Source organism: Lolium rigidum, chromosome 4 (genome assembly GCF_022539505.1).
Source record: "Lolium rigidum isolate FL_2022 chromosome 4, APGP_CSIRO_Lrig_0.1, whole genome shotgun sequence".
In the NCBI taxonomy this organism is placed as follows: domain Eukaryota; kingdom Viridiplantae; phylum Streptophyta; class Magnoliopsida; order Poales; family Poaceae; genus Lolium; species Lolium rigidum.
The window spans coordinates 5854185-5869950 of NC_061511.1; the positions used below are offsets into that span (position 1 = coordinate 5854185).

Here is a 15766-nt window from a genome sequence, read left to right on the forward strand (position 1 = left end):
TTTCTTATTAATCAATGGAAAGGTAGACCTTTTGTCTCGTTAAAAAAAAGTGGGCTGGAGTTTGAGTCGTGCGACAGGGCACTCGGCAGAGGGTTTATTAGGCCTATGGTACGGTTAGTTCCACCAAGAAAAAGAACAAGTAGCGTTGTGGGAAACTATCGGACAGAGATCGTATGGATTTTATCGTGTGTGAAGCAATTCCGGTGGAAAAATTCAGTGTAATGTGTTAGCCGAATACCGTACCTATTGCACGAAAGACGGTGAATTAGACGTGAATGGCGAAGGTGTTCTAGTGATTCTCCGACACAGCCAAGGCGTGGACGTGAAGCCGCAGACGATTTCCGTCACGTTCGTGTTCTCGGTGTAGTTCAGCCAGGCTCCAGTTGGTGGTTATGGGCGGCTGAAGGCGGCGGACGGTGTCGGGACTCCGGCGATGTTTCCTCGACGTTTTAGTGGCCTGCATATCAGGAAAATAGGGTGAGGCGACGGGGTTAAGTAAGGGGAACCACATGAAGTGAAGGAGAGGGTCTCTGGGCGACGGGAGCCTCCGGTTCTGAGCTCCAATGGCGGCGGCATATTGGAACTCCGGCGAGAGATTTGCGCAGCCTGGCGGCGCAAAAATTGGGGATTTCGGGGAGCAAAAAGGGAGGAGGTTTGGGGGTATTTATAGGTCGAAAATTCCGTGGCAAACGCCAACAAAATCGTTGAGATTTTTGCGTAATGGTTCTCCGTTTCCTTCTCGTACAGGAGCTGGAGTTTTGCTGAAGGTTGGAGATGCTCTACGGGACCTACGGTCAGGGAAAAGAAAAGAAAGAACAAGGGAAGAAAAGAAGAGATCGTGTGCGTGCCTCCCGTGAGCTGCTGCGTGCCTGGCTGGGCCGTTTGGCCTGGCCGGCCGGCGGGTTCTTTTCATTTTTTTTTCTTTGTTTTTCTTCTCTGTTTTCTTTTCTGAAATTACTGAATTAACTACAGACTACATAACTGACGCAAATAAAAATACTAAGATTTGTAAAATACCCCAGTACAGTATCTAGACTTAATGGGCACAGCCCCAATCCAGTAAAGCACTAGGATTAATATAGTATGCACATAGATTTAAACAACAGAGAGCAAAACTAGCAATATAAATCACTTTTATGCAAGAACAAGTAAAATATTTTCTAAAACTGAGAATTTGACATGCTGATGTGATGCAATGCATGAATTTGAAAATGCACAGTTTTTAGGATGTTACACTACTACTAAAACTCATCACCATAGCTAAAGTAAAAGCAGATATTGCATTTCAAAAGTCCATTTGCCATAGAAGCTTCGTCAAATCACTCTTGATCCAAGTCCATTTCGTCGCCATCTTGAGTTGACATGATGCTATTTACTTGCTCACTATTGGGGGATGACACCATCTGCTCATGGCAAAACTTCTTCTGCGGATATGACTCTAGACGCGCTCCCAGCCGCTTCAGGTCTCCCTTTACAACTGCACCAGTAAATATGTAGCCAATCTATTAACCAACATATTCCACTTACAGAATGACGATAGTACCAAGTATAATTGCCCTATTCATGTTGTATAATAGCATAAGTTGATCACAATGCTTCATGTTGTTATTTGCATCGCAGTGTGCCCTGGTTTGGAACTTATCTTGGTTTGCGTATTGTTGCTAATTAGTTGCACAAACAAATAAGGGGATTTGTCAGGTCAGACAAGTCCTTTACTACTCCCTCAGTCCCATAATATAAGATGTTATTACAACCAATATACTCCCTCCGTCCCACGAAGATTTTCTGAGATTTATCAAATTTTGGATGTATCTAGATGCTATTTGGTGTCTAGATACATCAAAATTTTGACAAATCTGAGACAACCTTCATGGGACGGAGGGAGTATGTATTAAGGGTGTGTTCAGTTCCAGAATTTGGTGGAACGGAACCGGTCCGTTCCGTGCCTAGGACAAGTTCCTGTGTTCGGTTTGGTCGGAGGAACGGAACCAAGTAGTTCCTAGGAACGGCATATTCCTCAGATATGCGGAATGCACCCATCCGGCCAAATCGGTCGGACGGCGAGGAACGGATCGCTAACCAGCCAAACTAATCCTTCCAACCTTCATTAGCACGCGGGAGCACGCGAGAGGCGACGGCGGCGCGCGTGCAGGCGGCTTCGGTGGAGCGCGCAGGAGGCGGCGGCGGCGACGCGCGCATGCGGAGGAGGCGGCGGCACGCGCAGGCAGCGACGGCGGCGCGCGCAGCGGCGGTGGTGGCGCCGGCGGGCGGCTTCGGTGGTGCGCACGAGGAGGCGGCGGCGCGCGCAGGCAGAGGAGGCGGCGGTGCGCGAGCAGGCAGCGGCGGTGGCGCGCGCAGGCGGCGGCGGGGGCGCAAGCAGGAGGCGGCGGCGGCACGCCCGCAGTTTCCGATTTGATTTTTTTTCCCCTCTATTAGCACGTTTTGAGTCAAATTAGCCCGTTTTGAGACAAAAGGCAAAGTTTAAGTATAATTATGGCTATTCCATTCCGCTCCGAATTCCCCCAACCGAACAAAAAACAGAACCGTTCCGTTCCTCAATTTTGTCTGAACCGAACACGAGGTCGGAACCGTCCCGTGACCTCGGAATGGAACCATTCCCGTTCCATCCCCTCCGATTCCAGAACCGAACACATCCTAAGTAAGCAGCGTCAACAGTGTGCGCCTACCATATAAAGCTTGGATCCTGGTCAAGGACAGAACTACAGAACAGACTACAGCAATATGGTATGAGCTTGATGGCTTTCCGGTCCATGTCAATAGCAGTTAAAGCCATTGTGTCGAATAAAGCAGGCAGGCTTGACTAAAAGCTGGTAGAAAATAAGATGAAAAACATGCATTTACCTGGAGCAGCGGCCATATCAACATGGAATGAGACGGTGCTGTAGGATATTTCTTTGGTTAATCTCACGCATTGATAGACTCCTTGAAGTATCTTGTTTTCCATGTCAACAGCGATGATCCAAGTCCCCAACTTCTTCATGTAGCGCTTGGCCATGAAGCAGACGACATTGTCTTGGTGCAAGCTCATCCTGGGCATGTCTAGGTAAAGGGAACCAAGAGTGCGCTGGCCATCTTCCTCGTCGTCGCTGTCCCACTCCGACGTCTCGGGCAGCAGTCCATCATAGCATACACCGTCGGCCACCGAGAGGTCCAGGTCACAGACATCCTGGTACTTGCGCCAACCATCGAGGTGGCACCAAGGGGTTGTCATGGTGGTGGTGGTGCTCCATGAGGTAACACGCCAGCTCTCAAAGATTGGGCTGCACACCACCTCGACGAACCTGATGCAGAGGTGGCTGGAGCCAGATACTTTTTGGATGAGCACATCGCGAGGTGTTGATACACACAACACGCGGGGCGCTGATTCCTTAGAGATACTTGTTGATGGCAGCGGGAGGTAGTGGACTTTTGGGCTCTCCCCGTCGAGCACGTCGCAGAAGAGGATACCAGTCCAGATGTCGACAAAGGCGACCATGGAGCCACCGACAGGGATCGCATTGTACGTCATGTGGAGGATGCTACCGTCGCCAGGTGCTGCCAAGACGGGCCTCTTGATGGTCCAAGTATGTGTCAAGGAGCTGTAGAGGAAGAGGTCGAACTCCCTGGCTTTTCATTGACTAGTCCGGTGACGAGGTAGTCACCGTTGCCTCCGTGGGGCAGGATGCAGGCAGAATAATGTTGGGGGTCCAAGCGCTTATCGCCGCTGGGTTGCGGGATCGGGTACAGCGAAGGGGCGCCGGGCTGGTAGAGGAAGAACTGGGATTCCGACGACCGATCCTGGAAGAAGGGGATGCTGAGGAGGACGAGGCCCTCGAATGTCGCCACAATGATGGGCTGCTCAGTGAACTGGGTGCCGGCGCACGAGATGAGGATATTTGAGAGTCGAGGCGGACGTGCGACGAACAGGCTGACCTGGATGGCGATGTCGTACTGGTTGTCGTCCGGGTGCCTGATTTCGTAGCGGGTGGTGGTGGCGTTGGTGCTGGTGCCGATGGAGAGATTGCGGTCGAGGAGGCAGCTCTCGAGGGGGCCTACATCAGCTTCTTGGGCGTCGGCAACATGAGGTCGCCGTAACATCAAGGTATAAAAATCCATCCTTGGCTGGTTGAAACCTCCGATGGATCTAGTGCAACCTTAAGGGTCAGGCTGCGAGCTCAAGCCAGATGAGCTGGAGACGGAGACGGAGACGGAGACGGGGAGTGGTGGAGGGGAGGAAGGGGAACGAGTTGGAGAGGGAGACGGGGAGTGGTGGCGGCGGCCATCTAGGTTAGGGTTATGCTTATGCACACCGCACGCGCAAAACCTCAATCCAACCTCGGTCTGGGCCAACTTGGGATTTGTGTGAACAACTCGGCCATACCGTGCGTTTACTCGGCTGAATCAAAGCTAACAAGGCCCGCTACAGCGTTTGGCTTGGATCCATATATTGGGCCTCTTTCCAGGCTCCCACGCTGCTTAGAGTGGCAAATTCTATTTAACGCTCAGCCGTGCTGTTAATAGTAGCAATTCCTTTTTTTTTGTTTTGAGAAACTAGGAAAATTGCCCGTGCGTTGCTACGAAACTACTATATCTGTCCATATTATTTGTCGTGGATTTAAGCATATCTATTCACAGAATGTGGAATAGAGAATTTTAATTAAAATTGCTAATTTTAGCTAGGACATAATTTAAAATCAAGAAAGTTAACATAGATACATGAGTATTATAGGTACACAGTTTTTAAATTTACTATATGAAAATAATATAATCCTAGAAAGTAATCAATCTATCATGGTATGTACTAACACAATAAATTAGCACAATGTTTCAAGCGATAATATCTAAGCAAACATAATTTTTGGTTGTCAAGATAAAATGAGCAATGGCCAATGAAAATTTAATAGAAGTGTACTAAGAGTATGCCTCTATGACACTTAATCTTTGTAAAAAAAGAGAAATCCTCTATTTGTCTCTGTTTAGAAAAAATAGCCGGCTATAACCCCACTATTGCATTTTTCCCGTATGATGATGTGGCTAACTGCTATAGCCCGGCTAGAGGTGCCAAAGTCCTTAAATAGCCGGCTATAATTAGGCTATAGCCGGGATATAGCTGTTTTAAGGGGCCGCGGCTATAACCTATAGTCAGCTATTTAAAACCATGCTATTTGTACATTTCAGAAAATATCGTCTCACCACAAAAATATTAATTGCACTAACAACCCTGAGAATAATAAGGGCTAATAACTAAGATGAGCTACTCTTAGTACACTTCTGTTAAGAACAAAAGAATAAAAAATCTTGATTGTCCTCACGACCGTGTGTATACCACTATGGCAATTATATGTCACCTCTTAGACTTGCATGAGAACAATGAGGAGAGAAAAGTAACCTATTTTTAACTGACTGTGTTTTACAAGAAGCGCAAAGTCCTCCCTATTTATTGCTTCCGAGGATGAAGTTTTCAGGCCTTCTTTTAATAGATGTGTCAAGGTGACTGAAGATTGCATATTTGCATTTGGACTGAAGTCACTTAACATATGATGCAAGATTGACTGTTGGGAAGGAGAAGATCTGGTCAGGCTAGATATGTTCCCGTTTCACATGGACATGCGTTGAATCCTACTTTCAGGTCACATGAAAACACAACGCAAATACCAATTATCTGAAGTCAGGCCCTGATAAAAGTTCTCCTTCTTCTTTGGATCAGTCCCATTCATAACCATCCCGTTTTTCTTGTCACTGATCGGTAATGAGGCCGTATCAGACGGCTCTGTTCGTATGTTGTAGTCCCTGCCTCCCTGGAAGTGGTGTCTGGATCGGGAACTGCAGCACGTGTGCAACCAAATAGGAGCAACATCAACACATATAGCCGCCATCCCCGGCCCCTGCTCACTGCATCACATCTTGCCGCAATCCCGTGTCGTGCTTCCTGACCGACGCACCGACGCCCCGGTGAACCTCTCGCTCGGACAGCTCGCCCAGATGGAAAGCTCCTCGCCCACGAGACCCCTCGTCTTGCGCTTCCGGAAGCAACAGCAGCAAGGCAGGATTGCAGGAAGCTCCATCGAAAGAGGCAATGTGGCTGAAGCGAGCCAACAATTTGTTACAGGATTGCCTCAGGAGATCTTGTGATCTGGAGCTGCAAAATCAAAACAGCGAAACCGGCCAACACAGATCCTTGTCACCAGCCCGTCAACCACCGCGGAATCATGGGAGAAGAAGAACGGCCAGGCTACAGTCTTCCACTATGTGGGGTCGTTGAATTCCTATGATCAGTTAGAGCGGCGGGCGACCATGGAAACGGGATGACGGAAATCTTGGGGCGGAGCGGGACGGCAATGGAGGCGGCGTTGATCGCCATCTCGGTCTTGACGAAGCAACCTGGCTCTCTGATCACGTATTCACTACCAGCGATTCGGCGGTGGCAGAAAAGGATCCGGAGCAGCCGTTCGGCTCCAGGGCGGAGAAGAAGTAGCTTATGGAATCGCTCATGGTGCTGGCATCGATGCTTGCGTTGTTGGATTATATTTAACGGAATCTTCTGTTTTGGAGCCGAACAAGGAATCCTACTCGTGAAGGCATCGGGACATGACCGTCGTATCTTCAGATGGATCATGGCTGCACGCGTTGGGACGGACGAAGGCGCACACGCGATGGACGAGACGGACCAAACCAAGGAAACGTTAGCTCCTTTATTATTAGATATAGATATAGATATAGTCGCATTTCTTGTATGCCGACCAGGTCGACACCTCCACCGCGCCGCACGTCCCCGCACGGTTAGGCGTTTCTTTCATGTTTCTTCCTCTCTTTCCTTTTCTTTTATGTTTCCTTTTTTTCCTTTTTCGTTTTCTTTTTTTCTGTGTTTCTTTTTTCTATTTTTTCGTCTTATTTTTATGCTCAAAAATAAATTTTGCAAATTTACAAAATGTGTAAATCGTAAAAACGTTCATATTCGAAAGATGAATGAATTTCGAAATTCAAACAATTTCAAAATTTGAACGAATTTCGAATTTTGAACGATTTTTGAGTTTTCAACAATTTTTAAAATTTGAACGATTTCTGATTTTACAAACAAATTTTGTATTTTGAACAAATTTAAAATCAAACATTTTTTAAATCTACAAACAAGGAATTTTGAACAAATTTTGAAAAAAAAGGAAAAAAGAAACTAAAAAACGTTACTTTTAGTAATAAAAGTGTAAACAGAAAAAGGGGAAAATAATTTTTTTCAAAGATGTTTACCTTACCTTTCCACGAACCTTTTCGCGTTCTGGGCCTGGCCCGTTTATTTCCTGCAGTTCGCTACTTCGCGGGCCTACCTTCGACGGGACATGGCTGGATTTGATCGATCCATTTTTTTTTTTTTTTTGAGAAACACAGTACAAACGCAGGCGCTCACATACACGCGCATACACTCACCCCTATGAACGCACACACGCACACCCTACCCCTATGAGCACCTCCGGAAGACCGAGCCGGCGGATTGGATCTTGAAATTGACGAAGTCACCACAGGCGCCTCGCCGTCGACGGGAACGTCGTCTCCCACTGAATGAATATTCCGCCTTTATGAGACACACAAATGTCAAATCTGGGATTTGAACTCTGGTGGGCTGGGGGTACAACCACCCTCCTAACCACCCAACCTCCATATCGACTGGTCTGGTTTTGCCGTGAGTAGTACTAGTGCTAAAAACGCTATGTCAATAAGCATGCACCCCTTACAAATCTCGTCAATGCAGAGAGAAGGAATTAGGTTACAAGATTATTCGTCCAGGGAACACTTCTCGTCTACTCAGAGACGATGAATATTATGTCCGAGGAACGCATCTTGTATACTCAGGGAACAAGATTATATTGCGTTTTCTCGAACAATATGTAAAACGCGGAAATGAATCTTTGACAACAAAGGAACATATTACTATGTACTAGGCAACACGAAATCACATAGGAAACAAAAGAAAACAATCAGAAACATATCACGTATATTCAGGAACAAAACCATAGATTGAGGGGGATAAATAAATGTTTAGTGAGTAACAATTTGGAGTTAAATGGGAACAACTCTACAAATTGAGGGGAACAAACCCATGTACGAGATAGGAACAACTTGTAGGCACATATGGAACAACCCTATAGATTGACCGGAACAAACCCATTTTTAGATAGGAACAACTTGGAGGAATACGAAGAACAACCTACAATTTGAGGGGAACAAAACAATTTCTAGTTAGGAATAACTATGTAGTATGTAGGGAATAACTCCATAGATAGAGGGGAACAAACCAACTTGTAGTTAGGAACAATTTTGAGTCAAAAGGGAACAACCCCATAGATTGAGGGGAACAAAACCCATGTGTAGATATGAACCAACATGGAGGCATATGGAGAAAAACTGAAAGTGCATGGAGCCCCCATGTGTGGTTTTGGTAATTAATGACAATCCCTATGGACTAATGTTTTGTAATGTCCCAGGTTTAGAGACGACCGAAGGGTAGATTTTAGAAAGGGATGTGCATTGCATCGTAAATTCTGGGGAAATTTCGCGCTTTTAAAGGAAACTGCATCGAAGGGGGACAAGTTTCTCTCTCGACACCTTATAGGGTTAGGGTTTCGAGAGTGCGATAAACTTGCACCTCACTTAGCTCAATTAGGGTTTTGAGAAGAGAGGGGAGTTAGTGCATCACAACTTTAAGTTGCATGATTGAATTCAAACAACTTGTGTTTGAATTTCAAATTTAAACATCACATGATTATTTCATAATTCAAATTTAGATAAACAAATATCAATAATCAAGTATATAATTAATACAACATATAATTAAAGCTCATTAGAGAAACTTTGAGCTTTATTGATCAACACACATGATACATTGTCATTTACAATATTCAGAATTGAATTATGAAATATTACAACACATTACAAGAATTGAATAAATGGAAAAATGAGAAAGAAAAGGAAAATTACAAGGAATATAAGAACTAGCTAAACTACACTAAATGATCATCTTGAATTTCTTGATCAACAAGTGGAATTAGACATCCTTGATCATCATATTTATCCCTGCAAAGACAAACACAAAAATAGAGAACACATTAGGCCAAGTGGCAAAGCCACTTGGCAGGTTAGCTAAAAATGTGAAAATGGAAGGATAACATCAAACATGCCGAGCTGATCCTCAGCACACAAGTCTCAACCATGCACAGTGCAAGCAGCTCACAAGGTGAGGTGCATGCTCACCAGCACACTCACACAGGGGGAGTCATCACACACACAGCACCTTGCTGTCGACCAAGGAGAAGAGCACCAGGAGGTATATAAACTTTTCAGTCACCAAACCCTAGATGCTCATCGACACAAGCATCTGGGTAAGAACACATCAAGAACAACAAGAACAGGTGAACAGCTAGAGCTGCCCAGCCTACTCCAGTAAACACAGAAATTAACCAAACAACACCAGCTTGCAAGGAGGAGCAGGGCAAGCAAGCCAATCAACCAGAAGCAATCCTCTACAGCAACAGATACTAGGAGCTGGAGTGAGGTATACCCAAATTCATGAGCAAACATCAGTTTTGCTCATAACACAAGCATGTGCATAACACATACACAAGTCAGAGGGTATGATTACCCTGTGTGCATCATCATTTGGTGTTAAACCATTTGATGCTGGCAAAATGGGGAATAAGCCGGAAGAGAATAACCCTAGGGAAGAATTGGTCAAGCCAAGTGTATCATCACTAAGGCAAACCAAAGAATCCAGAAAGGATTGATCCACAGCTAGCCTAGCCCAACTCACCTAGCACTAAATGGTTCACTAAACCATCAGATATTAAGACAAATTATTGTCTATATGATTTTCAACATCAAAAGCTAATGGCAATCCAAAAAGGGATCACCCAGAAAGCATCTAGTAATCCACAGCAAGCCACAGAGAGGGGAGCTACCCAAAAACAGTAGATGATTACTGCTAGGGTCACCTCAACCACAAAACCATCAAGTCAAGCACTAGTATCATCACCCAGATGGGTTCAAAGAGGAGATAGGGTCCCCAACAGCTGTTGGCATCCCTCTAGCTCAATCAAATTAATTATAAGAGTCATCACTGCAAGCAGTTCATCTCATTTATCCAATAAACAATGACAAGCTATACAGATAAATGAAATACATAAGTCACCAGTAACTGGAACACTTGCACATGATCCAGAGGATCACTGCAAGCATCAGTAAATGCTTTATTAAGCATTAGCAATGACCAGCACATGGTGAGATGCTACACAGCTACAGAGAGCATCACCAATAAGGCACAGACAGAAGCACATCAAAGACATGAGGTACCACTGGATCAAGTTATACAAGGATAGCACACAGCACACATCACTAGTCCCTGCTCAAGCAAGGATTACTGAAAGTAATCAAGCCAGGGATGAGCTATATAATTACACAAGATCAGGCAGTAGCCTAGCAACATCTGGAGCAACACGGCAATGCCATGAGCATCACAGCATGCTCATGAGCAAGGGCATAAGCTTCACAGCAACATAACAAGCATAGCTGGCACTTGCAAATGCAAGTATTGCAAGCAGCAGTAAGCCAGAGATGCTTAAACAGATGGCTTACACATATATCCAAGCCACTGCCACAACTAGAGTGATCAAGCAAGCAATGAAGCAGGCAGTAGCATAGACAGTAGAAAGGAAGGAACAACAGTAGTAGATCATGGCATCCAAGCATGCAGCAGGCAACAGTATAGCAATAGGACATGGCAACTAGAGCTAAGAATTCATCAGTAGCGCAGCAGCATGCCAAGCCCTAGCACAGCACAACAGCAGTAGCACGGCATGGCCAGCATCTCCACGAGGGGAAGCAAGGCCAGTAGCCAGAGCTAGACAAAGAGGAGGAGGAGAGAAAGAAGAAGAACAGGGGTACTGACCTGGAGCAGAGCACCACGGCGTCACCGTGGCGGCACGGCGACACAGCCCGGCCACGGCAGCGCCAAGCCATGGCCAAGCCAGGCGTTCGCCGGGCGCAGAGGCTCCAGCGCAACCACGGCGGCACACGGCCACGCCACGGCGCCAGGATCGTCGACGGGCGAAGAATCACCGCGGATCACCACGGTCGTGTCGCAGATGCATTGGGGGCGAACGGTGGCGGCGAAGAAACGCAGATCGGCGCAGACCGATCGGTGCGTCGTCGAGCGGCCGTCCTTTTGCGACCGATCTCGCCGGCGGGAGTGGCTGGAGTAATTCGGCGACGGCGCGGGCGACGTGGGCGTCGCGAGAGCGTGAGGGGCTAGGGTTTCGCGAGAGAGAAGAGGAAGGGGGCGACTGAGTCCGACCGAGCCGGTTGGTGCGGTTCGGGTTAGACTCAAACCGCTGGGCCTCACTGACAGGTGGGCCCAGGGACATTTTAGTAATTTCACAAATTCATTTAAACCAGAAACTTTGAAATTAAATAGAAAATTGCAAACAACTCTAAAACAATAATTAAAAATATGAAAAATGCTCAGCATAAAATTCTCTATCAGAAAAAAATGTCAAAAGAAATTTTTGAAGACAACTAAAAATAAGTCCTAATTTGAGGATTATAATAATCATTTAAAACACACTTTATATTTTCAATAATGAAAATAAGTCCATAAATTCTCTTGGACTTTAAAAACACCTTGACAACATTTCAAGGTTGTATTTTAACCTAAACAGAGTATCCCTAAATTGTTCTTAGTATTTACCTCTCACATAAAATGATAAGACACCGGAGGGGGGGGGGGAGAAACCCTAAAAATGGAAAGCATGCATAATTGCTTCTTTAACCATTGCCCTTATCGGACAATGATGCTATTTTTCAGCAACAGAGGACAAGGGTCAGTCCACACCATCCAACTGCAACACTTTGCAGTGTTCAGGCAAGATCACTTGCTCATGTCATTTGAGTATTTTTATCAAATTACTTGCAAAGTACTATGTTTATCACTATTGCATAAAAATCAAAACCACTATTTTCATAACTATGAATATGACTAAGTGGTGGGCAATGGAACCATGGATTGTGTTGATATGGTGGAGGTTCCATTGCAAGGGTTTATATCCATCTAGGATTAAACAACAAATGTCGTCCAGTGATTCTTGTGTCGTAATACCCGTGTTAACCATAAGATCTGGAGTGGGACGGAGTAGCCAATTGTATTTCCACCTCTTTTACATCAACGGATGCTCTTACCGTAGCAGTTGTATCTTGCGAGAACAACCGGAGGGTGGGGATCCCATTCTAATTCCCCACGGTAATGCGGTCTATGATGGGTTGCAGCTACCGGCGAAGGAGTTTATGGTAGAGCCCAGAACTGTTGTCGCGGTCGGGGGCCATCCTTAATTGGAGTAAGTACACCGGCGAGGACCCAGGGTTGGGGTATGCAACAAAGGGTGGGTGTGCGAGGTAGCGGAGGAATATAGTTGGCTATGACCTTATACCGGGCCTCACACCGAAGGAAGTGTGGACGGGAAAGCTGCCCGGTTGGCACCAAGGTTAAGATCTCTTATGGGTAAAGCAACACACCTCTGCAGAGTGTAATGAATCGTGACCTGTCACTCCCTGTTCCGGGATTTGGAACTGCGAAGGCTGCCGGAAAGGAGCTCCATGAAGTTCTAGTAAAGCGGTGAAGGCTGACGGACATAGTTCTTCTGAATAAAAGCTACCTCTTGAAGAAATGTTTATCAAAACCTGCATTGGTATTAGACTTTCTGGTCTGATATCGTAGATAGTGCATTAAACACCTCTTTTCTATAATGAACTTGTTGAGTACGCTCGTACTCATACCACTCTTAAATCCCCTGCTTAGATTGTCTGAATCGACTGGAGGAGGACAACGATGACCCTGAAGGAGCCGAAGTCATCCGCTATGAAGAACCAGACCTCTCCGGAGGTATAGAAGGAGTAGATTACCTAATCGTCTACGGAACCGGGGAGGGTTCCGGAGGAGAGCAAGCATAGACCTACCGAGTAGTAGTATCCGAGTAGTACGAACTCTTAGTACTTAACTGCTCGAGGAGAATAAATGTATAACCTAGTAAGACTCTTATATTGTAAGTTGAGTCGGGTTCACCTCGAAACCATGAGTATTCCTCTTAGGACCCAAGAGGAACTCCGAGATGATATGTACATGTTGCTTGTAATAATAAATGAATGAGTTATGGAGCTGCTATGTTCTGTTGTACTACTCTGAGGGATGTAATATTTGCGGATTGGTACTTCGTGAATTTTATATCAACGACTGGTATACTACAACATGCAGTGGTATGCAGGGTCACCACATGTTTGCATTGAGTTATATGTGTAGGAGTTGTTCATAGGCAATGCTTGAACCATATGTTGGCTTCAAGATTGCAATAAGAAGCAAATGAAGAAGATCAAGTGCCAAGTATGTCTTGAAGATGAAGATGAAGTGAGCTCTCAAGGTTAACTTCAAGACATCAACGAAATGAAGTACAAGTTCAAGATGAGCCAACTTGAAGAGATCATATGCTTGAAGCTTGCCATGAAGAAATGAAGTGCAAGTTCAAAATGAGCCATCTCGAAGAGATCCTTGCTTGACTCTTGCCATCCATATGGTGATCATGGATATATGAAGATGCGCTGAAGAAGAAGCTCTCCCATGGTGGATTATGGGGGAGCAATCCACAAGACTTCGTCAAGCAAGCACAATCAAAAAAGGCGTTCCATCTTGTTGAGTTCAAGATCGTCATCATCGAGCTCAAGTGGAATGCGCAAGTATAAGGTTTGCTCTTGATAGGGTTTCTTTCTCACCGGTCTCATAGTGTAGTTGGAGACCGGTTTATAGTTTAGTTGTCGTACTATCAAGAGGGCTCTCGAGTGAGTAACTCGATCGTATCGTTCGGAGAGAGCTCAAACCTTTGCATCCTTGCATCATCTTTCTTGGTTGTTATTTGGATCTTATCCATGTGATGTTTTAGAGCTTGTGCTTATTCTCATGACAAGCTCTAGTTCCTCGAAAACGGATTTCGCATAGATCACTTGTTGCGTTTTCGAGTTTGGTGATTTTCTCGGTTTCTCATGTTGAGGTGTTGCACCTCTAAATATAATAGAAAATCACCCCCACTAGTTTCCATATTTTGTTGGGTATGCTCTTGTCGTCCTCTTTCCAACAAAATTGGCTTCACTCTATTCGAAGCTACCAATCTTAAGTAAGGCCCGGTTTCCGCCTTTTGGCTAAGGACTTTTGGCGAAGTGGCTCAGTGATACCCTGGATAGGGGCCGGATTTTTGGCTGGACTTTTGCCCGGATTTTCCCAGGGCCGGATATTTCAGGGGGGCGGATTATCCAGCCCTAACTTACACCGGATAATCAGGCCCTCGATTTGTCCCAACAGCTCGATTTTCTTGGGGGGGGGGGGTATAAATACCCCCTTTTCTTCCTCCTTGGGCTGGTGCTTCTTCTACTCTCTCTCTCCTCCATTGTTGATCTTGAGAAGCTTGCCCTATCTCTCTATCCCTCCATGATTCTTGCCCCCTTTTGAGGGAAAAGAGAGAGGAGATCTAGATCCACACTTTGACCAAACCAAATCATCTCTTTGTGAGTGAATCTTTGGGATCTAGGTCTTGGAGAATTTTGTGTTCTTGATACGTCTCAAACGTATCTATAATTTCTTACGTTCCATGCTACTTTTATGACAATACTCACATGTTTTATACATACTTTATATCATTTATATGCATTTTCCGGCACTAACCTATTAACGAGATGCCGAAGCGCCAATGCCTGTTTTCTGCTGTTTTTGGTTTCAGAAATCCTACAAAGGAAATATTCTCGGAATTGGACGAAATCAACGCCTAGGGTCTTATTTTTCCACGGAGCTTCCAGAAGACCGAGGAGCATACGAAGTGGGGCCACGGGGCGGCCAGACCATAGGGCGGCGCGGCCAGGGAGGTGCCCGCGCCGGCCTATGGTGTGGGCCCCTCGTCAGCCCTCCGACTCTGCCCTTCCGCCTACTTAAACTCTCCGTCGCGACAACCCTATTACCGAGAGCCACGATACGGAAATAGTTCCAGAGACGCCGCCGCCAATCCCATCTCGGGGGATTCAGGAGATCGCCTCCGGCACCCTGCCGGAGAGGGGAATCATCTCCCGGAGGACTCTTCATCACCACGATCGCCTCCGGACTGATGTGTGAGTAGTTCATCCTTGGACTATGGGTCCATAACAGTAGCTAGATGGTTGTCTTCTCCTCATTGTGCTATCATGTTAGATCTTGTGAGCTGCCTATCGTGATCAAGATCATCTATTTGTAATGCTACATGTTGTGTTTGTTGGGATCCGATGAATATGGAATACTATGTCAAGTTGATTATCAATCTATCATATATGTGTTGTTTATGTTCTTGCTGTAGGATAACGTAGCATAGAAAACAAAAATTTTCCTACCGCGAACACGCAATCCAAGCCAAGATGCAATCTAGAAGACGGTAGCAACGAGGGGGTATCGAGTCTCACCCTTGAAGAGATTCCAAAGCCTACAAGATGAGGCTCTTGTTGCTGCGGTAGACGTTCACTTGCCGCTTGCAAAAGCGCGTAGAAGATCTTGATCACGATCGGTTCCGGCGCCACGAACGGGCAGCACCTCCGTACTCGGTCACACGTTCGGTTGTTGATGAAGACGACGTCCACCTCCCCGTTCCGGCGGGCAGCGGAAGTAGTAGCTCCTCTTGAATCCGACAAGCACGACGGCGTGGTGTCGGTGGTGGTGGAGAAGTCC

The 15766-nt window shown here is 46.0% G+C and overlaps 1 protein-coding gene across 1 annotated transcript; it reads right to left on the reverse strand.

The window, feature by feature from the left end:
* Positions 1–1189: 1189 nt before the first annotated feature.
* LOC124646634 lies at positions 1190–3529 on the reverse strand. The gene is made up of 2 exons (XM_047186728.1): positions 2863–3529; positions 1190–1477 (listed from the first exon to the last, which is right to left on the reverse strand). The coding sequence occupies exons 1-2, from the start codon at positions 3527–3529 to the stop codon at positions 1320–1322; spliced, it is 825 nt and encodes a 274-aa protein (XP_047042684.1). The 3' UTR covers positions 1190–1319.
* Between the last annotated feature and the right edge of the window lie 12237 nt (positions 3530–15766).

Bases quoted from the DNA above. Each gene is read 5' to 3' on its own strand.
- LOC124646634 (XM_047186728.1), bottom strand. From the start codon at position 3,529: ATGACGTACAATGCGATCCCTGTCGGTGGCTCCATGGTCGCCTTTGTC. The intron at 1,478-2,862 runs GTAAATGCATGT...TTACTGGTGCAG, and splicing joins TGATATGGCCGCTGCTCCAG to TTGTAAAGGGAGACCTGAAG.